A 24,183-nucleotide genomic window follows, 5' to 3' on the forward strand; every position below is an offset into this window, starting at 1 on the left:
GCCTGTTGCTGACGCCCGGGGCAACCGTGACCGTGACCCCGGGGCTGGGGGGCGGGGGAAGATCCGAGGGGGGCGGGGCGAAGCGTGACTCAGCCCCAGCCCCTGAGACCCCGCCCCCCCTCCACCTCTGGAGCAGGAGGCCACCCCACCCTGAGATCCCCACATCCCGGGGGCTGCGCCCCACGGCCCCTGGGCCTCTCCCTCCGCCCCGGGGCCGCAGGGCGAGCAGTGCCCGGGGGAGATGAGCACCAGGGTGTGAGATTGGGGACCCCAGCCGGAGCGGGTCGAACACGGCGAGGGGCAGGCGGGGCTGGGCCCAGCCGCCGGGGGCCGGCCTTGGGGCACCGTGTTTACCCTGGGGGCCCAGGGGTCAGAGGAATAAAGGGAGGGGGACAGGTGCCGTCCCGAATTCCTGAGGGGTCAGCTCCTGCGACAGGCGTCCAGCGCAGGGGTAGGGAGGAAGGGTGGCCGCTGACGGCCCCTGGCCTGCAGGCGTTTTTGGAGAGGTGGCTTTCAGCCTAGGGCGACCAGGTGTCCGGTTTTTCCCGACCATTTAGGGCAGCTGGCGGAGAGGCGCGGCAAGCGGCCGGCAGGCGGAGAGGGCCAGAGCAGAGCCCCACAGAGGCACGGCCATCGGGGCAATGAGCGAGTACCCAAGCAGTGCGTGTGAGGTGCCTCCTTACCCAGCCACCCACCCACACGGAGGTGAACGCTGTCGATTAACCTCTGAACTCTCGGGCTGCACTGGCCAAGGACAGCAACTGTGAGTGGGGTGCAGAGAAGGGTCGGGCACGTTAAAGGGACCTTTGGGTTGCTGGACTTAAGACCCAGAGGGGGAAAAGGACACTGCCCAACTTACTTGGGAGTGGAGCTTTGGCTCACGGTTTGTGTTTATGAACCCTAGCTCTGGTGTTTTCCCAGATTAATGCTGGGTTACTTCCCTCCTTTTATTAAAAGTTTTTGCTACACTCAGAGGCGCCCAGAGGGTGGTGTGTAATTGGCCCTGGGGGGTGGGCTTGAGCCGGTTTTATGTCGTATTGTTGAAAAGGAGCCACTAGATACTGAACCCGGCCCTTGGTGCTGCTGGCTCCACCTGGCAGAAGGGTTACGTTTTTGCAAGCAATCCCATCATGCCGAGCACCTAGGCGGGGGGGCGTGTCTATGCAAACGAGATCAGCTTCTGATGTCTTTTTCCACAGCTCATCACTAGATGTCAGGGGGAGAGCTCATTCAGCCCCTGCTTACACGGTGTAGCTCACGAAAGCTCATGCTCAAATAAATTGGTTAGTCTCTAAAGTGCCACAAGTCCTCCTTTTCTTTTTGCGAATAGAGACTAACACGGCTGTTACTCTGAAACAAATAGGCCTGTAGCTCATTCAATATCACCCCCTGGGGGTTGGGGTAGGGATACCCACGTGCAGATTTTCTATAGGGGCTCTCGGTTTACGGGGCCACCTTTACTGTGCAGCGAAAAGGTTGTTTATCTAAAGTGCTTGAGATTCAGTCACTCATGAAATCCTCTCACCTGTCCCAACATCAGCATATACAGCACAGCAAATCTCTAGTAGCACCTGCAGCGGCCCTATGAACTGGGTGACTGCTGGGCAGGTGGGTAAGACTGGCAGCCCGTTGATACAAGAAGTGGCATGTCCTGTTATGTCGAAACGGCAAGTCCTCAGCTGGCACCCAGGGAGCAGCAGCAAGAGCTGCCAAAGTTGAAGTAGCAGTAACTCGCGTATGGGGTCACTTATGCCTCTGGTTGAAGCAGCAGTAACTCACTGACTTTAAGGGGAGTTACATCCACATTGATCTGAATTTGCTCCGTTCCTAAATTGTTACTCTCAAATTACTTTTGCTGCCCGGGTGAAGCAAGCAGATGGCACTCCAGGGACGGAATAACAGTGTCCAATCTCCCTTCTCCGTCTCATGCAGGAGGACCCCCAGGGTAGGATTGAGGTGCAGTGGCAGAATGGGGCATCGGTGGTGCTCTGTAGCTCTTCCTCTGAACTGGGGAGAGGGGGACTTTCATTGGTCCTCTGCTTCCCTTCCCCAGGATTCAGAGAGTCTGCATCAGGAATAAAGCCAAGCATGAAGAGAACAAGCAATGCAAATAAAACCCGTGAACAGAACCAAGTTTGAGTCACATTTATTCGGTTTCAAACAAAATAAATGAATACAAATGAGGGGGGGGAAGAGAATCCCGTTATGAGCAATTTTTTTTTTTTTTAAATAAAAAAGCAGCCAGTACATGAACTGCTGTACCTTGATGGAGTTACCACTGAGGACAAATGGAAGCCTGTTGCTCCCTACAGAATTCACAGCTTGTTGAGATTGCCCCCTGCCAGGATCTGATGAAGTAAATTAGAGACATTAACATTTTATTTTCTAAAGAGGACGGAGATGGTGAATTGCAAGCAGAACACAGACATGCTAGAGTTCAGGGTCTGAAGTGTGGAGGGAGCAAGGGGCAGCCTAAGATCAGAGTTTTCCAAGCTCAAACAGGATTAAGATTTGGTCCAAGTTAAGTTACAGCTTGTTGGTTTAGTGAAAGATGTCAAAGCTAGCAAAAGCCGGATGCCAAAGCACTGGAAAGCAAACATGCCCTGAAAGCATCCTGCCCACAGCACGCACCCTACTGGAAGACCCTGCCTTGTCCAGTTCTGGAAGTGAACTGCAGAGCCAACACCTAACCAGACTTCCAGGACAGGTATGATTGCCAAAGCAGCCTGCTAGGATGGAAGCACAGCTGCAGGCCCGCAGGCTATGGAGTGCATGCTGCTCACAGGTTGGTGCTAACTTCCCCCTCCCCGCAAAGGGCACCTGTCCCCTACTGCACTGCTGTTGCCTGGGTGAGACCAAAAAACTCCCTGGGGACCCCTTCCTGGAGCTGCACTCAGTGCCGGGATTCGGGCAGAGGCAGACTCTGAACTGGTATGGACGTTCAGTCAGCTGCGTAACCGCTAGCAGGGTAGTGCCAGCAGAGGGTTAAAAAAACGTGAGTCAGCATTTCCAAAGTCACGCAGGACTGCTGCCTTTTTCCTCCTTCGAAAGGATTAAAGAGCTGAACGTTTCTGTGGATCGCAGGATCTCCCTGGAGGTAACAGCTTCACGTGCATGTTAATTCCCCACTTCTGCTGCCCCGTAGAGCTCCCTGCAGCCCCCACAGCACGCCGCTGTGGTTCGTTTTATGATCACAAAGCAGAGCAGCAACCTCTGTGGTGTGCTATTGCTAGGGATTGCAGAAGAGCGAATAGTCTGGAACTCCCTCCCCTTGAAGCCAGGCATGAACATCCTTCTGTTTCAGCCAGCATTGTTCGCAAACCCGCCCCTCTCCCGGCTTGGTTGTTTACCGGAAGCTTGGCCCCTGTCTTCAGAGAGGGGCAGCACAAGGCCGGGGTGTGCGAGGGGAAGAGAAGAGCTGCCTGCTCTGGGGCTGGACCCGAGCCTGCTGAAGTGAAAACTGAACAAGCCGGAGACAGAAAAACAACCTGTGGGTTGACAGCTGAAGAGCCAGTGGCTACAGAACCCACTTACTTCTCCCTTTTGTGCTGTGGTTTATTGCAAAGGATCCTGCGTTAGGATGACTGTGTAGCCTGGGGGTGGGGGAAACAGGATGGGGGCTTGAAGGCTTTATAGCCGGGAGTTATACTGCATCATGATTCTACACCTAAGCTCAGGTCACAAAAATACTAGACGGGCGGGTCTCAGGCTAGCTCCAGGGGCCTGCCTCCCCCTCCAATCTGTGGTCTACGTCATAAAACACGATTGGGGAAAATGCACCAGCAGCCCCTGTGATCTAGTGCAGAGCTGACAGCCTTCCTGCAGAATAACGGCTGCCTGCAAAACAGGAACTACCAAATTGTGTCTCTATTTGAGATCAGAAGGTCCAACAGTGCCTAGGTGCTGACTCCCAGCAAGTGCCTGGCCGCAATTTTATATCTGCTGGAGCTCTTTAGGTTTGGGGAGATCTGGAAGGTGTACTTCTTAGACAGCTTAGAGCCAGTTGCTTGCTGTTGCTACTGGCCATTGTGGTTTCAGAGTGGGAAGAGGAATCACTGGTTTATTGACAGGTGCCCGTGGGTTACTTCAAGCCTTTGGTTTAGGGAGTTGCAGTGGGAAACTCAGAACAGCCGGCACCTTGGAGCTCCGTCCTCACTTGGTCTTGTCAGATTCTAGACCAAGGTGCACTGCTGCTTTGGATGCTACAAGGAGGAAAATAAAGGCAATTAGCACATTGGTCACCTGTCACTGGAGGACCTCCGAGTGATAGAATGATCCCTATAACCTCTGCCCCCACCCTCCCAGAGTAAGGGAAGTATTGAATCCATTTTACAAACCGGTCAGTGGAGGCACAGAGAAGTGACTTGCCCACGGTCATGGAGGACATCCATGGCAGAGCCAGCAATAGAGAATCGAGGAGCGCTTGCCTCTGGCTTGTGCTCGAATCACCAGACAACATTCCTTCCCTGAGCCAGGAATAAAACCCAGGTGTCCAGCTTGTTGAGCATTGCTCTAACCACTGGACTCCCCTTTATCCTACACCCTATTCCCTGGGTATTAGACCCCCGAAAACCTCTGCTAGTCCAGTGAAGCAAAGAGAAGAGAAGACATTGTCCTGCCTCTGGTTAAGAAGTCTGCTGCTATCACGCTTGGGCAAAACACTCGGCATGAACAGGAGGCAGACAAAAGCCTTGCCCGGGCACAGAGGTACCCTTGTGTGCAAGCTTGTGAACTTCTTGGCAGAGCTCCTACCTAATCCACTTTAGCAGCAGCTAGAGCCCTAGTAATCCAGCTATAACACCACAAACCACTGCATCAGCTTTCCAGGGTGTTAAAGCTAGGTGCTCCAGACCAGACAGCCCAGAGCCAGATTCTCCTCTTTCGGAGCACTTAAGACCCTGAGGGGGAAAAGGACACTGCCCAACTTACTTGGGGGTGGGTCTTTTGACATGCAGCCAGGGGCCCAGGGGCTGGTTAGGCAGCGGTACAGTAGAACCTCAGAGTTACAAACACCTCGGGAACGGAGGTTTGTAACTGAGCAAAACGTTACAGTTGTTCTTTCAAAAATTTACAACTGAACATTGATTTACTACAGCTTTGACACTTTACTCTGCAGAAGAAAAATACAGCTTCCCCCCTGCCCCCGCCCCTTTTCCCCAGTAGCTTACATTTAAACACAGTACTGTATTTGCTTTTTAGTGTGTCTTTGCTACTGCCTGATTGTGTACTTCCGGTTCCAAACGAGGCGTGGGGTTAACTGGTCAGTTCATAACTCTGGTGTTTGTAACCCTGAGGTTCTACTGTACCTGCAGCAGGGGCCTGGAAACCTGAGCTGTGAAGAATTTGTACCCCACCCCTGGCCAACAGCTGCAGGGGTGGAGCCGTGCCCCTCCCAAAGGGAACTGGAGTGGCAATCTAAAGCACCAGCTAGGTCCCATTGTCACCTGAGGCTTTACACACTCCATTCCTCCTGCTTTCAAAGTTAACCCTCTGTCTGCCCCTGGGTAGGTTCCTATCCAGGCATCCATACCTTCCACACACACTGTAGTAACTGGGCACCTCTCAGGGGTGTCTACGCTGCAGTTAAACACCAGCGCCTGGCCTGTGTCAGCTGACTCAGGCTCATGGGGCTCGGGCTATGGGGCTGTTTAAATGCAAAGTAGACATTCAGGCTAGAGCCTGGACTCTGGTAGCCTGCAAAGGGGGAAGGTCCCAGAGCCCGGGCTCCAGCCCAAGCCAGCTCACAGCCCAGCCACAGTTGTTTAACTGCAGCGTAACGAACCCCAAGTGATTTTCCCCTGTGGTCTCTGAAGGGGACCAAGGTGGCTTCCCAGCCAGGAACTGCGCCCCTCAGCTGGAAGGTGAAACAGGGGCTGGGACTGATGCCCCAAGAACGCTCACACTAGGGAGTGCTACGTTAGCAGAGCTATTTGTGTCGCTGGAACGGAGGATGCCGTGTAATCCACTTCTGGCTAATGCGATTGAGGGGTTTAATGTGTCCGAGGGGCAGCTGGGAACTCCCGGCCCTGTAATTCCACACACAGACAGCTGGGGTCAGTTCAAGGGATGAGGGGTAGGGGACGCTCCCTCTTGGGCGAGTTTTTGTGGCTCAGCCCTCCAAGGGGTGGTTTTTCCTTTGCCCCGTCCTCAGGTCAGATAGGAAATTGCAGAGCCTCCACTCTCCCTCCCCCGCAGGGTCACCCCATGATGCAGCCACTGTCTTGGACTTCAGCACCCATCATATGATGCCTGTTGGGAGTGGGGAAGGCCCTGTTCCCCATAAGTAGCAGGGCACTGCAGACACAGCGCCCCAAGTGCTGGCGGGCTCAGGGAGAAACAGCCAGACCTTTCTGAGCAACCCACTCCCACCAGGGGAGAAACCACGTCAGCACTGTTCCCTCCAGCTGGCCTGCTGCGGTCATCCCTACCCCAGGCCATTGGATTTCACCTCCCACACCGACAAGTCTCTTGTGGGCCCCTGGAATGTAACCCCACCCCCAAAATGGGGGTCTCCTACGTGGCACTGCTCTGCCAGCCAAGACACCAGGCTGGGTCTGAGCTGTATTGAAATAGCACTCTGAGGAGTTAACCAGATTACCCTGGGATCTGGGGCAGGTGCTACCCAGGAGAAACAGAGACACCAAACCCCACCCACAAGTATCTACCACCAAGGCATGTATGTGAATGACACGAACACCACAGTAATAAGCAAAGGGAAGACAGACTACAGTGCACCTTCTAGACAGGGGTGGGGGGTGGGGGAGGGTTAAGCTACTGGAGGCCAGGGAGTGCTGGCATTTAGAGGACAGAGACTGTTCTCCACAAGGGAAGGAAGAGAAAGGAGAGTTTAGCATGACCCCCCAGTGAGGAGACTTTCCTCCAGCATCACCAGCTTCCTCAAGAAACCACAGGGGTTTTCAATCCAAGTAGGTTTATAAAGGACCAGCAGGACAGCCCCATCACTGACTCCTGTTGGAAAAATAAGATCTCCACGGTCATGCAAATCTGCATAAGTTACCCATAATGCTCTGGGCTGCAATCGCATGTCACAAGGTTGCTGCTTTTTGGAGCGAAGCATACTCAAGTTACGTTTTTAGGGTGAGCAACACCTGTGGTGGTTGTACAGTGGCAACCTGTCAATCCACGTGCTTTCCAATTACAGGACCTTTAAGAGCGGCCAGTGAGAAGAGAGTACAAGTTTGACCCAGCACCTTCCTCCAGATGTTTTGCACAAACTCAGCACCGCCTTGACAGCTGCAAAGACTGTTGCCACCTCCACTGGCCCCCAGGGCAGATGGAGCCATGGTAGAACTTGGCTTCCTGACACTGCTACTACCAGTGTTCCTCAACCCCGCTACTGAGCGACCCTAGTTTGGGGTCAAAGGGGGAGGTTCCTTTCCCAGTGCTCATTTAATCCTTGGCACGTCTGCCAAGGCTGCCAGCCGGAGGGCCAATACAGTGGGCGGTTTTTGTAATGAGCACAATGCAGGAATCACTGGGTGACACTCTAGGGCCTGTGTTATGCTGGGGATCAGATTAGTTTGGCAACAGCCCCTCTGACTTTAAAAATCTAGGTGGGGGCAGGGGGAGGGAAATCCACTGGCAACTAGATAGTGGCCACCAAAATAAAAAGGCCCCCTGAAGACACATGTTTTGGTCCTTGCTGATCTTCGGCTGGATTTGAACCAGCCATTGGAGGGGCTCGAGAGCCAACTAACAAGTCCCTGAACCATCACTGCCACTGCACCCCTCCCCCTGACCCCCAAATTCTAGCAGCCACTGGGACAGGAGATAAAGCAGCATCTTCAACCAAGAAGATGCTCAGGGGCTTTGCTCCAAACAGCACCAAGACTTGAACTGGCTGCCTTTAAAACCCAAGAGCAAGTGTCCTGGTCCAGCCCGTACTGACGTGTGGGGGGAAGTCGTGCTAAACTGGCCTTTGCCCTACGAGTGACCGACATGAGTTATTACATACAGACAAGCTGAGCTGTGGCCCCCTCGGACACCAGACGGGCTCTGCTGTTGGCCAGCGCATGGAGGACTGTGCAGAGAGGCACAAGGGAAGAGAGAGAAAACAGAGAAGAGGCAAGAGATTACGAGCCGATTCGTATCGCTGCGGAGAGGAGACAGGGCTCTGTCTGGCCACAAAGTTACGGAACGAGAGAAGGGTGGAGAGCGCGCGCATGTTCCTGCAACGACATGGACAGGATGGTCTAGTCTTGAACGAGGGCCTGATTCGCAGTTCCAGCTGTGCTGCTCTAGCAGGGGGCAAACAGCCCTCTGAAAATACTCCCAGCTCAGAGGGTCTCCCTGGCCGGGGTAAGGGCCCTGCTCCCAGTCCAGGGGCAGATTGGAGGTATGGCTAGAGTACCTTGTATGACAGCTAATCTCTGCTTCCCAGGACACACACGAGGCCATGGGAAGCAATGCCAAAATTAGAGCAGCCCTGAGACAGCTCTAACTTACACCCCGACCTGGGAGGGCCCTGCCCTGGACTACAAGGAGAACAAAAGGTGGTTTAACGCCCCTCCCCGCATTGCTGCCCCAAGCACAGGAACGGGGTAACTGAGAACACAGGCCAGAACAGAGAGAGGGAACAGGACACGGTACCTTCTCTGGTGACTGTCGAAGCAGTGTCGAGTGCCTTGCTGCTCAGGTCACTGAGCACGTGGTCTACTGTCTGGTGGTGCTTCAGGAAGCAGGGCCGGATGACATTTTGGTACAACACGTGGGAGCCATTCCAGGAGATGGGCGCCATGCACCAGACCAGGAACAGGCACTGCAGGGAAGGAGACACTTCACTCCAGGTTTGGAAGAGACCCAGAGGTCAGATGGCAAGACACAAACCATTCCAATGCATCAGCTTTAAAGGACAGAATTGGCCACGGGTGACGTCAGCAGGACAAACCCTCAGTGAGGAGCATTCAGCTGGACGAGGAGGGGAAGCAGCCAAGAGGCTCCAGCTAGACCTGAACAAACTATTTGGTCTGTTTTGGTTCACACGTGCGTCAGTTCAAGTTTTAGGCGGGCTCAGGCCCAGTTAGGTGAAGAATCACCTCCAAGAGGAGCCAGCGAGTTTTATCCCAGTCTGGCTCTGCTCAGCGACCACTGGTACCATGGTGGGCTTCCACGGCTATTGTCTAAAACCCATTGAACTTGATGGGAGTCTCTGCCAACTTTAGTGAGCTTTGGGCTGGACTCTCTGCCTAGGAACAGCAACCCTCTAGACACCCACAATGGATAGAAATGCCAGGCTAGAGTCATCCCTGGTATTGACTTCCAGTTACACCAAAGAGAGATTGGCCCCAAGCCTGTAGTGCTGCTAATTGGTCAGCTTCACATTAACACAAGGTTTTTATCTCCAGAAGATGGCTCATGGAGGGAGAAATAGGATAGAAGCCGACCTCTGTCGTCCCGCCGTCCCATCCCCCCCGGTTACCTTTCCAGCATAGTAAAACGGGAACCAGTAGAGGAAGGTGTCGGAAAAAAACTCTGCCACACTGAAGACTCCATATACCACCCAGTAGGTGAGCCACATGGTATCATCGTCCTTGTTGGTGCTTTCAATGGCTTTGATGCTACGGGCAGAAAGGGGACAGGTCAGTTCTACCTTCTACACTGCTTAGGTGCGTTAAAGACGGGCATGTTAAGGCTGAGATTTTCAGAGCTTACTAAACGAGTCGGGAGGGTCAGTTTTGGGTGCCCCCCAGAGGCTTTGCCGAGCATCCACTGTCTGAAGAACATGCCCCTTTCAGGGAGCCTCAAGTTGAGCACACCCCAAAAAAAACCACAGTAATTTTTTTTTTTTTTTTTAATCATCTTGGTCAAAAAACCCAATGGAGACTAAACTTGGGACTCAAAGAACATCGTGGGACGTTCTCCCTGGTCAAGGAGCATTTAGCATTTCATACGCAACGGGCAGATACTGATCGTTTTAGCATTTTTGTGGGGCCCAGCTGCAGCTTAATACTAATTCCTATAGCCACTCAGAGGGCTCCGCGCGGCGATGTTGGAGGTGAACACAACATGGTGCGTTCTGCCGGGTGCCTCCCCCCAGAGAGAAGTTCTCAGCAGTGAAACCAACACCCCTGCCCTCCACCCCCATGTAAAGCCAGGGAAGTGCAGTGCTAAGCAGAGTGCAGACTGCTGGCACTTACGAGACGTAGGCTGGGTAGACAAAACCAATGAGGTTACACAGCAGCGAGGCGCCATATCCAAACAGGAGGTACAGCCCCAGGAACGCGATGGTACCTGGCCAGGAAAGGAGACAGGAAGAGAGTCACATTCCTCAGGGCTGAGATTCGTGCTAGCGTGCGACTGCCATTAGCCAGCTATGTCCCAAACAAAGTTGTAATTGGAGAAACCCCCTCAGCGTGGTGGTGTCAGATCTATTTTGTTGGTAGTCAGATGGCCAGCCTGGGTGTGTGGCCACCAGACAAGCTCACTCCTAGGTTGGGTTAACTCCCGTCTGCCGATACCATCTTCCTTATTTCCTTTAACCTCTCGTTTGCACAGGGCCGGCCCGGAGGCTCCCCTTTGTTTCGATCCTGCCTCCAAGGGCAGAAATCAGGCAGGGTCAGTCGCTTGAAGGCATTTAACAGGCGTTTTGCCACGTAGGACTCCTGGAGCTCGTGATGCCAAGGGTCAGAGGGCACAGGGGGTAAACAGAGTTTTACAGGAATGCCCGGGGTAATTCTAGGCATATCAAGTCACTGAAGGAGCGGATGTGAGGTCTCAGAGGCAAGCCAGTAGCACACTGGTCAGCATAACCATGCCACGTTGTAGGCGAGGATATTTATGAAGTTTTGTACCCAGCCTGGAAATTATATTCTTAAGGTCAGAGTTAAAGACGGCCGCCAGGAGGTGACGAACGTGGCCCTATCAGACAGGCAGAAAACGCATCTCTACTCGTCTGGTTATATGCAAAGGATTGTATACTTCACCACAGACCCTCGTGGGTGCGCTGAGCCCCCAGCAAAAGTGAACAAGAGCCTGTAAAATCTCCAGCACGGAATACACAGCAGGAGGGTGACTAAAGACCAAAGGACTCTTTTGATATACCTGTGGGCTACAAAGGGACACCCTGGTATCTTTCACCGAGGAAGTAAGCAAGCCCACAGTTCACTTCATGAACAGAAGAGCACCGCCAGGCTTGGCTGTGCCTCACAGAGGATTTGGGGCAAGCTTTGGCTCTCATGACACCATAGTGGCCTGTTAAGTTGAGGCTCTAGGACCTGGGTTATGATTTTATTTGATGTGTAACCTTCTCTTTCCAGGTTTCACAGTAGCAGCCGTGTTAGTCTGTATTCACAAAAAGAAAAGGAGGACTTGTGGCACCTTAAAGACTAACACATTTATTTGAGCATAAGCTTTCGTGAACTACAGCTCACTTCATCGGATGCATTCAGTGGAAAATACAGTGGGGAGATTTATATACATAGAGAACATGAAACAATGGGTGTTACCCTACACACTGTAAGGGGAGTGATCACTTAAGAGGAGCTATTACCAGCAAGGGGGGGGGGAACCTTTTGTAGTGATAATCAAGGTGGGCCATTTCCAGCAGTTGACAAGAACGTCTGAGGAACAGTGGGGGGTGAAGGGGGGGAAATAAACATGGGGAAATAGTTTACTTTGTGTAATGACCCATCCACTCCCAGTCTCTATTCAAGCCTAAGTTAATTGTATCCAGTTTGCAAATTAATTCCAATTCAACAGTCTCTCCTTGGAGTCTGTTTTTGAAGTTGAAGAATTGCAACTTTTAGGTCTGTAATGGAGTGACCAAAGAGATTGAAGTGTTCTCTAACTGGTTTTTGTATGTTACAATTCTTGACGTCTGGATTTGTGTCCATTTATTCTTTTACGTAGAGACTGTCCAGTTTGACCAATGTACGTGGCAGAGGGGCATTGCTGGCACATGATGGCATATATCACATTGGTGGATGTGCAGGTGAACGAGCCTCTGATAGCGTGGCTGATGTGATTAGGCCCTGTGATGGTGTCCCCTGAATAGATATGTGGGCTCAGTTGGCAACGGGCTTTGTTGCAAGGATAGGTTCCTGGGTTAGTGGTTCTGTTGTGTGGTTGCCGGTGAGTATTTGCTTCAGGTTGGGGGGCTGTCTGTAAGCACCACTGGAATCTCTGTGCTTTGTAGAAGAAAACACTCGCTTGCTCCATAAACAAATCTAAGTGCTGTGTGTTAAGCGGCGCTGTGCTGGTAAGCTGGGGCGGGGTACTGCTCCTTTGGGAGCAGAGGATCTGGGAATGCCAGTGGATCAGTGGCTGGTTGCTCCAGGGAGACGCTCGGAGGTTGGAACATGCCTATTTTGAAGCTGTACAGAGAGAGCAGGGCTGGCAGAAGCCTGGATGGCAGTGCTTGTATTCCCAGAGGTGATGGGGAGCCAACCCATGGTGGGCACCGACGGGGCAGGTGGTAGCAAGGAGCCTCACAACCCTGGGGAAGCGTCACACCATGGCAGAGACATCGAGGATACGTCTGTGCTGGAGCAGGAAGGTAGTTTCCAGCTGGGGTAGATGTACCCCTGCTAGCTCTGATCAAGCCAGGGAACCAAAAAGAGCAGCGTAGCCATGGCAACACAAGTAGCAGGATGGGGGTAGCCACCCCAGATACGACCCATCAGAAACCAGAGGGATGTACTCGGGCGGCCAGCCTGTCCTGCTGCCGCGGCTACACGGCTATTTTTAGATGTGGGGGATGTCTGGAAGTTACCCTCAAAGTCTCACTCATTTAAACAGTCACGCCTAAGACGACTGCCTGCCAACACGGGGTGGGGGGGTACAGACTCAGCATGTGACCTCAGGCCAGTCACATTGTGCCTCAGTTTCCCCATATGTAAAAAAAAATGTGGGGAGGTTTGATACCGACCCACTCCACAGAGCAGTCATAAGGCATCAATAGTCAAGGTGCTTTGAGATCCTTTGATGGAAGACACTAGCAAGTGACACAGTGTTATTTACTCCAGCTTGGCTTATTGTGGTTCTCCCAGGAAAGTAAAGCGCATCTGTGCAGGAGTCGGAGCTCTCTCAGAGATCACAGAACAAACTCCTCCAGGAACAAGGGGCCATCACAGACCTCTTGATCTTCTGCTCCAAGTGCAAGGCACACTTCTCCACCCTGCCTTCGCCAATGCAAGCAAAGCAGCGTGGGCACTGGAAAGAGACACTAACCCTTAACACTGCACACCACACACAGTTCTCCCCCAGCCGAGAGAACAAGCCACACGTGATGGATGCCAGCTCTATCGCTTAACGCACAAATGGAAGGCGCTCAGATACCGTGGTCATGAAGGCAAGATACGAACCAACGTATAACAAAGATTTGGTCAGCCCAACGAGAGAACGTCCAAAGGTTCCTTTAACGATCCTCAAGAGCTGTGGTACATTGCCATTTTCCTTCGCTGAAATTCTTGTTGCACAAGATCCTGATTGGCATTTGGAAATAAAACCTTCACAGACCTGGCAAGAACCTTTGATCCCATGGGAGCTTCACGTTCCCTCCTTTCCCCTGGGCTTTGCAAATATTGCTGCAACCTTTGAGCGACAAGCAGGAGTACAGCTGAAACTGGGCAGTGGGGTGTGGGTGGTAGTCCTGCCCATTCCTCAGCAAGGCTCCTGAGGACTCATGGGAGCCAGGGTGGCTTTAAAAAAAGTTTTGGATAAAATGCTTTGAGGAAAAAAAACACACCTATCTAAAGATAGTTTTAATTCAGATATATTCGAGCTATAATGTATCTCATCATGGAACAGAAATTATAAATTCTAATTCTACAGTATGAGACAAAATATTCATTTAATGTTTAAGAAAAGTTTTGTAAATGAGTTCCAATAGTTCATGGATTAGGGACCCAATCTTATGGGGTTCCAGGGGCTTCTGTATAGACTTAGGTTAAAATATCTACCCAGTGGGGACTCGTATCTTCCAGACTGAGCACTATCAGAAATGCTTAGTTTTGCAGTTCTCAAACTGTGGATTTGTGTCTCCAGAGATAACTTGCTTGTTAACAGCAAAAAATGGTTGGTTGGTTGTAAATAAATCTATCTATCTATAGGTGAGAAATAACAGACCTCAACCCTATTGTCCCTCTGCACATTTGTGTACACAGAGTCAATCCCTTACCTCTCTCTCTCTAAGTGCAAAGTTTCAAAAAGTTCAGTGAACAGAAGATTGTTGGGGGTGGAATAAATCTGGACAAGGAGAAGAAGCCTGGAGATAAATGTGAGAAGGGAGGGACAGGCAGTAGAAACAAAAGAGAAATCGTTTGAGCAGCATATTCCAGAAGTCCTGAGGTCTTTCCGGGTGTAGCCTTCATTGCTTTGAGATCTACCCGACCATTCTCTCACTAGAAGGGAAAACCTAGTATGGCAGCAGGCTGTAAAAGAGACCCAGTTTAGGAATAAGAACCATTCAAGAAATATATGTCTGCTAATGTTTTAAAGAAAGTCACACCAGTGACCTGGAGGAAGTCACTTAAACACTTGGATTCAGAGACTGTTGAAGTGATAATCTCACTTTTAACAGCAGTAGCTTCTGCCAGTGTAGAAAGAATATTTTCTTCCTTTGGACTAATTCATTCCAAACTGAGAAATCGTTTGGGACCTGAAGAAGCAGGCAAGCTTGGTTTTCTTTTCCAGATTATGAACAAACAGGAAAATGAAAGTGAAGACTACTGAGTTAGCTGCAGACACCAATATTTTAAGTTTCTCATGTTGACCGGGCTGACAGTTGATTTAATTTTTGTTTTTTAAATATTTCATTTAACTATTTTAGTTAAACAGTTTTAACAAAAACAAACCTGATTTTAAAAAACTTGAATATTTAAAATAAAAAATTCATGCTTGTTTTGTTAAAATATTATGTGTTTGCTGTTGAAGAAAAAAATCCAGAACACATAACGTTGTTGTTTTAGTTAAATAAAACAAATATAAATGTCCAGTGATGTTCTCCTCCTAATACAGCATGGCAAGAAAATCCTCCAAATATTAATGATTAACCTGTTGAATTGGAGATATTTATGAAGTCATTGGGAGGTGAACTATCTGCTTCAGTTACCTTTGGTAAATGAAATAACCAAACAATCTGAAAAGTTTTCCAAATAAGTCACTGTTTAAAAATGAAACCTACATCTCTCCTCTGAGTTGTGAAGAATATGTATTAAGGTTATAACAACAAGAATGCACTTTTATTTAGAAATCCATGATTAAACCGAGTCTTCCTGACTAGTGATTTAAATCAAATCCACCCTGATGGGAGCAGTGGAGAAGTCCAACATCAAGCAAAGCAGAGCCCCAGAAGGGCTAGAGAGGCATCTCCCGACACCACTAAGAGCTAGTCGCCTCCATTCCATCAGCTGGTTCTTTGCAGCTAGTGGAAAAATCTCTCATTAGCTCTTTCTTCGGCCTTTACCACGAGAAGTGACCCGCGGCAAAGTGAGCAGCCATAGGCACAAGCGGTCTGCACGGCACCCAGCTGTGAGTTAGCAACTCAGGGGCCAGCCCAGTCTCCCACCTTCACAGCAAGACCAAAAGGGAAGGAGAGCATAAGAACGGCCACACAGGATCAGACCAACGGTCCACCTCGCCCAGCTTCCTGTTAATGCAGCCAGTTAGCAGGGGCTGTGCTGGTCTTTTTATTTTTATATATATTAGACGAGGACTGGACTGAGGCCAACACATTTCACTTCAGCAGCGGACATCGCCCCCCAACAGATGGGTCAGTAGCACCTGCCAGGGCTGGATTTGAACCGACTACTTCAAGGTGGAGGGCCCCATAGGCCACACCCACTCCTCTGAGCTCCTCCCCCTCCCCATTTCTATTGCTTCCTTAACTTTGGGGAACTATTTGCCAGGGTTAGGAACAACCTGTCGTCCGCAGAGCACATCAGATTCTGTGCAAGGGCCGGTCTTCCCATCGGTTCTGTGAGTTGAGACAGGAGCCCCGTCGGGAGAACGGGGCTGTTCGGGAACACGCTGCATTCCCTGTCCTGGCAGAGAAGCAAAAATTGCTACTAAGTGGCAAGATGTTTGCAAGGAGACATTAGTAAGCTCTGGAAGAAAGGAAAACAGAGCGGAGAGGCGTCCATCATTGCTAATGGATCTGAAAGCTTACAAGTCATTTTAATGGAAGGAGGGTCTCTTGCTGGCCTTCAGGCTAATGCTAGGGGGTGTCTGTACTGTTTTTAAAACCAGCTGCATGTAAGAGAGCAGCAGCACTGGGGAAAACATAGGATGTGATAGGCAGAGAGCAATTCAGAGACCCCTGGATTCTTGCTCCTCAGTCAGGTCCTTCTGGGGCAAATAAAGAAGACAACCAGCTCAGATGACTGGAGATGCAGTGTAGTCTAGTGGTTAGGGGCATGGGATTCAAAAGACCTGCATTCAATTCCCAGCTCTGCCCTTGACCTGCTGTGTGACCACAGGCATGTCCCCTCTACGTGCCTCTTTCCCCTCCCATGCTTTGTCTCGCCTATTTAGCTTGAGAGCTCCTGGGGGTAGAATGTCAGTTAGATATACGTACAGCACCTGGCACAATGGGGTCCAAATCTTAGCTGGGACTTCTAGGTGCTACTGCCATACAGATATGCGCAACAGAAGAACTGCCCCCCAAACTCTTCCTCCACAAGTTTTGGGGGACAAGTCCTCTTCTTCCGCATGCTGATCAGGGCGTCAGCCAGGATCAGCAGCATCTACAGCGACATTGCAGCACGTCTGATCCAGCTTGACCCAAAAACTACCGGAGGTCACATGAGAAAGCCAGCAGGGAGGCAGTAGGATGTGTTTGCTATGCTTGACACAAAGACTATGATGGGTAGGGATGTTACTAGAGGACAAAACAACCCCATTTGCTCCCCTACATCAGCTTTAGATTCGATGGGGGGGCCCACAGCTGGTGGACAGGGAGGAGCATGGGGACAGCTCATCAGGTGCATAGTGGGATAGGAGGAGCAGGAGAATTATGGTGGGGAGCAGCCAAAATGTAGCATCTCTGCTCCAGGATCCGAGCTCTCCTGCAGTGCGAGTGGTTCACCTGGGCATTCAGTGGCATGGGGCTGTGTTTCTTCTCCCCACTCTTGCCTGAGCATCTGCAGTAGAGCTGGGGAGCTTGATACTCCCCATCCTCCCTGGGCGGCAGAGGTCCCATGAGCTCAGGGAACCTCTCTGGGAGTCTCCCAGTTGCTGGTACCCGATACGTACACACCTTTGCTGCTGTCTTTGAGTGTTCTCTGCACAAACTTGTACTAAATATTTGTAGTTTATTAAGAATTAAACCCTCCCAGTCCCAGTAGTTAAAACCTATCTTGGTTTTGATTTAATCGATTGAGAGGGGAATGCTGCCTAGCCTTGAAGAGGAGAAAACCCTAAGTTCCGCACTGCGTGTTCCTGAAGGATGCACATTTGGAGAGAGTTCAGTAGATCAGCCTAGCAGCTGTGTGTTATCCAGGGACGGCACAAAGGTTGAGAGACAAAGTTCAGGAAGAACACTCACTGCCGACAAGCACAAGCAAAGCAGTACGTGCAGCACCCCACATGCCCCCCGGCATTGTAATTTACAGGCCAGGCCTATCTCCCGGTCGAGGAGGGGTGGCAGCTAATTCCCCTATTCCACACACCCATCCTCGAGCAATGCCAGTCTTACAGACTGTGGCACTTCACCAGCACAGACAGATTACTGGGGACTGCAGGGACGCTCACCGATACACGTCCGAAGGGATCTGGATTGGTTCACGCTGATTTGCAAACAGTTACTAAATTCTGCAAGAGCACCAGAACACAGGCCTCTAGAGGAGAAACCCTATTAACTAGTAGTGGTAGTAGGCTCTTACATTCAGTGAATAAGTTACCAAAGAGGGACATGACACTCTGCTCGTGTTACGTATGCTATAACATGTCCCTCCTGCCCTGCAGAGCACAGATGGGCCCCAAAAGGGGCATAAAAAGCCTCAAGCTTTAAGCCACTCTCTAATTATTAGGGGTGAGGAGGAGGCCTTCACAGGGGGCAGATTATCCCACGCTTGCCTGCTTTCTTGCGCCTTCCTCTGAAGAATCAGGTGTTGGCCAGCCGGAGGCAGGATACTGACCAGCTTGACTCTGGGTCTGGTTTAGGGCAGCAAGTCCGGTGTAAAAGCCCCTGGGTCAGACTGGCAGGAGTAATTTCAGCACTGCACAGGGTTTGCAGCGTGGCATTTGCCATCCCTCCCTTTAAAATAAAGCAGCATCACACCACGGTGGGCCCAGCTGAGAGTGCCTTAAAATTGGTTTTAAGGGCTGCATGAAGTCTACCCACAGGAACTTTTTGAAATACCAGCGTGCTTAAGCCCTACAATGGGACACATATCAAAAGGTAGCATGGGGGGGGGGGGGGGGGGGGGGGGAAGAAAGACAACAACCACATTCATTCGGTGGAATTAAGGCCTTTGCTTATGTGTTTGGATTTCTCTTTTCCTTACAGATCATAAAAGGACTAACTACGACTGGCTGTGGAAGCTGGCCACACAGCTCTGCCAGTGCAGATCAGTTCTGACATGCAGCACTCCCTGCTAATCCAGCCCTGTTCTCCCTCACAGACAGCTTGGCCAATGCCCCTTCGTGACAGTGGGAATTTTCTAGAATAGTTTTATGCGGCCAATGCGTGCCTCAGTTTCCCCTCTGTCCTTTCCTTGCTACCCAGTGGTTGCAAAAGGGTTAAATCTGCTCTGGAGGCAGAGCAGAAGACATAAGGTGTTGGATCACATACCTGTCTGGGGTGGTACAAATGGGTCGTAAAATGGGTTGGCTGACATCCACCCATATCAGTGGAGGGTGCAGAAAGACAATGGGACTGAACAATCGACACCCAAAGACCTTGGGCAGGCAGAGCGCGTGACCACCTGGCCATGTCTCTGCAGGACAATGGGCCGAGAGTCAGGTGGCTCAGCAGGAGCTCTCACCTGGGACTGACAAAGATACAGCAGGAGAGCCAAAAATGGATCCAACAGCAGTTTGGCTGTGCGGAGCACAGGCTTGGCCAGGACAGACCATGTCCTAAGCCTTGCTTCCCTATGGTAATCTAAGGACACTCCAATGCCGTGTTACAGTCGACTAATAAATCCTACTGCGCCTGGGGTCACTGCAAATACTCTCTAAAGCGCATTGTCCCTGAAGAGCATAATGGCTCTGCCCAAAAGCGAGCATCTCAGCTGGACTCGCTGGGCAAAGCTCCTGGGGTGAAACCGAGTGCTGGAGCCCTAGGACGCTGCCTCTGTGGCACGGAGGCTGCATGATGTACAATTAAGGAAGAGAGTGACCGACTGGGGGACTGGGTTTCTCCAAGGGACCGTTTAAAAACTGGGACAGAGCGCAGGTCTTGTGGCTCCATGACAACCTTCAACCTGACCTTCTGCACTAGCTGCTATTCCACGCAGCCCTGCCCAGTGCAGAACTCTGCCAGTGCACCCCAGTCCTCATCAGTGAGGCCCCCGCTAATCTAGTCTGTTATAGAGACAGGGTGTATAGCATGGATCTCCCCAATACCTGACACCGCCAAAGCATTTTGCAAATGTTAATTAAAAAGTGCAAACTCCCCCCCACCCCCACCAAAGTAGGCAGTGGGTATAATGCATGCAGGTCTTGCATGACAACCATACTCCTTTCAAATCATGTCCTAGAACAGGAGTAGATCCCTGGTCTTCCGAGGCCAAAGACTAATGGCTACATTTAACATCCCACTGGGGGAGGGGGGGGGGGGTGGATCCATTTTAAAGAGATCTAAAAGGGAACAAGAACAATGATATTTAAAAGGCAAAGTAACTTTTGCAGGGGCGTCCCCCTTCAATGCATAGAGCAGCTAGGAACGGTACCCCCGCAACAGAAGCAGACGGCAGGCTTACACTTCCGATCAGTTACAAGGGAGCTGCTGTTTTAATATTCCTTTGTTCTCAAGCTGTCCACTACCCAGCTTAACCCATCACGTGGCTGAACTGCAGGCAGGCACTGACAAAGACAGCTTGTCGAGGACTCCGTGCCAGCATCTCTCTGTAGTACAGGAACCCAGATTGCAATTCAAATAAAATCAGAGTAAAATACAGTTGGACTAAAACAAAAGTTTGCATTAAAGCTTGGCAGAGTGGGGTGGGGGAGGGGGAGAGGGAGAGAAGCCCTGCAGCCTGGGAGACAGACTCTCCTTTCACAGGAGTTAATCATTAGGCCACAGAGAGTAGCTATCTTGGCGTAGACTGGCTTCTAGCTGAAGTCTGATTGATAACAATTCACACGTCCCTCTACTAAGGAGAGCGTATTAAATCCTAAATATCCCAGTGCCACACAAACTCCCTTGGATCTTCGGCAGCAAGGATGTCAGCGGGCTAAGTATTGTTTACAAATATTGCCTGCTTGAAAAAACACATGACAACACATCTCTTTATGCAGATGTTTCCAGCATTGTGACATACAGCATTTAAAGCCAGGAAAGTCCCAGGTAAAGGTGAAATGAGGAAAGTGTACTCCAGCACGCAGGCGCCTGTGTGATGCACCATCACAGCAGCACCCGAAGGTTGCAATCAGGAACAGGGCCCCCTGTTATAAAATAACCCCGTCTCTGCCCCAAAGAGTCTAAGCCCAATCTTGCTAGTTGTCCCATGAGCTAAACACAGGGGTCCGGCCACACAGACCACAATCCTGCAGGTTGGTCCAAGAAGAACCAAGACAGGTGAGAATATGCCATAGAAGAATGCAGCAAAATAGGATTTCCAATGAGCAATTTCCTACTTATTCCTTTACGATCAGACTTTGACTAGAAGTTGGCAGAGGATGCTTACAGTTATAAATGAATGAGTAGCTTCATGCCAGTCCCAGCCTACAGGCTACAGCAGTCAGCTACCTCAAACCTATTGTTGCTGCACTTGCTGCAGAAGAAAGGAAAAAGAACAGGAGGACTTGTGGCACCTTAGAGACGAACCAATTTATTTGAGCATCCGCTTTCGTGAGCTACAGCTCACTTCATCCGGTGCATGCAGTGGAATGCATCCGATGAAGCGAGCTGTAGCTCACGAAAGCGGATGCTCAAATAAATTGGTTTGTCTTTAAGGTGCCACAAGTCCTCCTGTTCTTTCTGTGGATACAGACTAACACAGCGGCTACTCTGAAAGAAGAACGAACGAACTTCCCGGAGTCGGCCAAGCAAAGGTTGGATGGGACGTCAGGCACCGTGTGACCTCGGGGAGCACAAAGAGGAGGGTTTTTGAGAAAGGGGGAAGAAGATCTTTATTTGGCCCATTAACGCCAAAGGTCAAAGTGCTTGTGAGCTGGGAATTTTGATTCCTACCAGCAGCTTGCAGCAAATGTTTAAGAATGGTCTCATGTAAAACCAATGCAGATAAGGAGTCCTGCGGCACCTTATAGACTAACAGACGTATTTGATTATGAGCTTTTGTCGGTGAATACCCCGAAAGCTCATGCTCCAATACATCTATAAGGTGCCACAGGACTCTTTGCCGCTTTTACAGATCCAGACTAACACGGCTACCCCTCTGAAGCTTGACACAATGCAGACAGAGAAGTTTGGCGAGAGGGGAATGGGGGACTCCAGCTTCTGTTCCTGGCTCTACCACAAGCTTCCTGTTGGGCCAATTATTTGACCTCTCTGTGGTTCCCTCTGCTACACAAAGATGCTTCCTTCCTCCTGAGCAGTGCTGGGGTGAGTTCATGACAGTCATTGACCTTTCCAAATAGTCGCTAAAGTACTGTATAGCTGGGCATTTAGCTTGGAAGCACCGACTGGCCATTCAGCCAAAACAGTCAGCTACACTAACAATGCGTCTTGTGCCATTACTGGATGCAAACACAGGATCTATAGGAATTGCTGGACTGGATCAGACCCAAGGACCATCTAATCCAATACCTATCAGTTGCTTCAGAGGAAGCTGCAAGAAATCCCACAGGAGGCAGATGATCTCCCCCCATCCCAAGCAGAGTTTGGTTTAAACCCTGCAGCATGATACACTTTGACTTCTTCTATTAGCCCCTTAAATAGCTGGTCTGAAAAAGTATCGCATCCTCCAGCCAGGTGTTTCTCAAGAGCAGGTCTACCAGGCCGTGCCAGTTCCCAGTGCTCGCCCCGTCACACCCAGCAGCAAGGAGATCCAGAAACAACTGGGCTTTGGGCAGTGGAGGAGAGAGCTCCTAGGGACCTGTACATTGCGAGCCAAACAGGCCACCTGTGGTCAGAGACCAGGAGAGGCTCTCAGAGTTCAGCCACAGGCAAGGGGTAGAGTTTCAAAGAGCTCAGGCTCTTTCTTCTTGTGAGGGTCTCCCCCCTTCCCTTCCCTGTCCCTTGAAACTGACTCAGTCAAGCAAAGCCCTTTAATGGGACGGGCCTGGAGCACACTTGCAAGACTCTCCCTTTCCAGGCAAAGATCAACAGGCAACTGCCCCTCCAGTCCTGGGGGAAGGGGGCACCAAGGGAGGGGGCACTGGGAAGGGAGATCCCAGGGGGAAAGGGGGTCTCTCGGTGGGAGGAATGTGGCAGGGATATATTGAGAAAGGGTGTCCCTGGGAAGAGAGCTGTAGTGAGGTCCCCTTAGAAAGGGGGGTGCCCCGAGGGGTTCCCCAAGAGTGGGAGGACATGCAGGGCAAAGGGGGGCCCCTGCCGGATAAAGTGTCCCTCCCCGGGGAAGGTGCGGGGAGGAAATAGCACTCCTGGTTTGCAGGAGCGGGAGGACCCCTTGGAAGGGGTGGCCTTGGGGAGCAAGGGGAATCTCTGTGGTGAGGTCCCCTTAGAAAGGGGGGGTGCCCCGAGAGTGGGAGGACACGCAGGGCAAAGGGGGGCCCCTGCCCGATAAAGTGTCCCTCCCCGGGGAAGATGGGGGGGAGAAAATAGCACTCCTGGTTTGCAGGAGCGGGAGGACCCCTTGGAAGGGGTGTCCTTGGGGAGCAAGGGGAATCTCTGTGGTGAGGTCCCCTTAGAAAGGGGGGGTGCCCCGAGAGTGGGAGGACACGCAGGGCAAAGGGGGGCCCCTGCCGGATAAAGTGTCCCTCCCCGGGGAAGGTGGGGGGGGAGAGGAAATCGCACGCCTGGCACCGCAGGAAGGGGGGGTCGCTGGAGCGGGAGGTCCCCTAGGACGGGGTGTGGCCACCCGGGCTCCCACCTGTGGCCAGATAGTAGCGCTTGACGCCGGTCTTGGCCTCCAGCCGGCCCAGCAGGTCGGTGAGCAGGCTGGGCTGGTCGAGGAAGCTCTGGAAGCGCTGCTGCAGGGAGCCCATGGCTGCTGCGACGGGGCAAGCCGCGCTCCGGCTCCCGCGGCGGCTGCTGGCTCTCTATCGGCTTCGCGGCCGGGGCCGGGGCCGGGCCGGGCCCGCCTCCCCGCGCCGGGCCAATGCGGGAGCGGGGCGGGGCGCAGCCAGGTGGGAGCCGGGGCAGGGGACGTCACAGGGGACAGGTGAGGGCGCACGTGGGACGCAACAGGAGCGGAGAAGGGAGGGCGCAGGGGAGGAGATGGGGCAGGGGGGCAGAGAGGGCAGGGGCCGGGTCCTCTTGGGGGGCAGAGTTGGGGTCCTCTTGGGGGGCAGGCCACACGTGGAGTGCCAGGAGGGCTCAGGAGAGCAGCGGGGAGGCCCCAGACGAATATACAGAACGAGAGGAGGGTGAGACCAAGCCTGAGCAGCGGCAGCGCCCTGCAAATAAGGATCATCCCTAGCAAACCAGCTCCCCGGCTGCTCCCCTTGCACGGGAAGCAAGCCCGGGGCATCCTCTGGACAGGGGCTGCCTGCCTGTGAGATCAGGGCAGGTGGGAGCCAAGGTAACAGGCGGAGGGAAGAGCCTGATAAAGGGGATGGGGTGCACACAGTGATTGAAATGGTAAGCTCCTGGGGGCAGGGTCTGTCTATGCATCCGGTGAAGTGGGCTGTAGCCCACGAAAGCTTATGCTCTAATAAATGTGTTCGTCTCTGAGGTGCCACAAGTCCGCCTGTTCTTTTTCTGGATACAGACTAAGACGGCTGCTACTCTGAAACCTGTCGTTTAGTTCTGTATTTATACAGCGCCTAGCGCAGGGCGGTCCTGGGTCATGACCCCAGCTCCCTAGGCGCTATCTTGAGGCAAATAAATGATACTAATAAAGTATATTTACAACAATATTTATGACAAAAAGAAAGCGCCCCCCCCCGCCACAACTCTTTGTCATCTTTCAATCA

At 51.8% G+C, this 24,183-nt stretch overlaps 1 protein-coding gene and 1 long non-coding RNA gene across 4 annotated transcripts; one reads left to right on the plus strand and one right to left on the minus strand.

Annotated features, from left to right (window-relative positions):
• Window positions 1-2,846, plus strand: LOC119564469. The gene is made up of 2 exons (XR_005223364.2): window positions 1-763; window positions 1,200-2,846. It is a non-coding gene; the product is annotated as an uncharacterized LOC119564469 (long non-coding RNA).
• Window positions 2,131-23,398, minus strand: REEP6 (receptor accessory protein 6). 3 transcript variants are annotated; one of them, XM_037885779.2, is made up of 6 exons: window positions 23,139-23,398; window positions 10,158-10,251; window positions 9,440-9,578; window positions 8,611-8,779; window positions 7,976-8,041; window positions 2,131-4,202 (listed from the first exon to the last, which is right to left on the minus strand). In XM_037885779.2, exons 1-6 carry the CDS (start codon window positions 23,251-23,253, stop codon window positions 4,153-4,155), a joined length of 633 nt encoding a protein of 210 aa, XP_037741707.1. In that variant the 5' UTR covers window positions 23,254-23,398; the 3' UTR covers window positions 2,131-4,152. The 3 variants fall into 3 exon arrangements, with proteins under 3 accessions (XP_037741707.1, XP_043391735.1, XP_037741708.1); XM_043535800.1 differs by having other exon boundaries at window positions 7,976-8,189; window positions 23,139-23,345; XM_037885780.2 differs by lacking the exon at window positions 7,976-8,041 and having other exon boundaries at window positions 23,139-23,376.
• Between the last annotated feature and the right edge of the window lie 785 nt (window positions 23,399-24,183).

The sequence above is a fragment of the Chelonia mydas genome, chromosome 25, assembly GCF_015237465.2.
Source record: "Chelonia mydas isolate rCheMyd1 chromosome 25, rCheMyd1.pri.v2, whole genome shotgun sequence".
Classification (NCBI taxonomy): Eukaryota; Metazoa; Chordata; order Testudines; family Cheloniidae; genus Chelonia; species Chelonia mydas.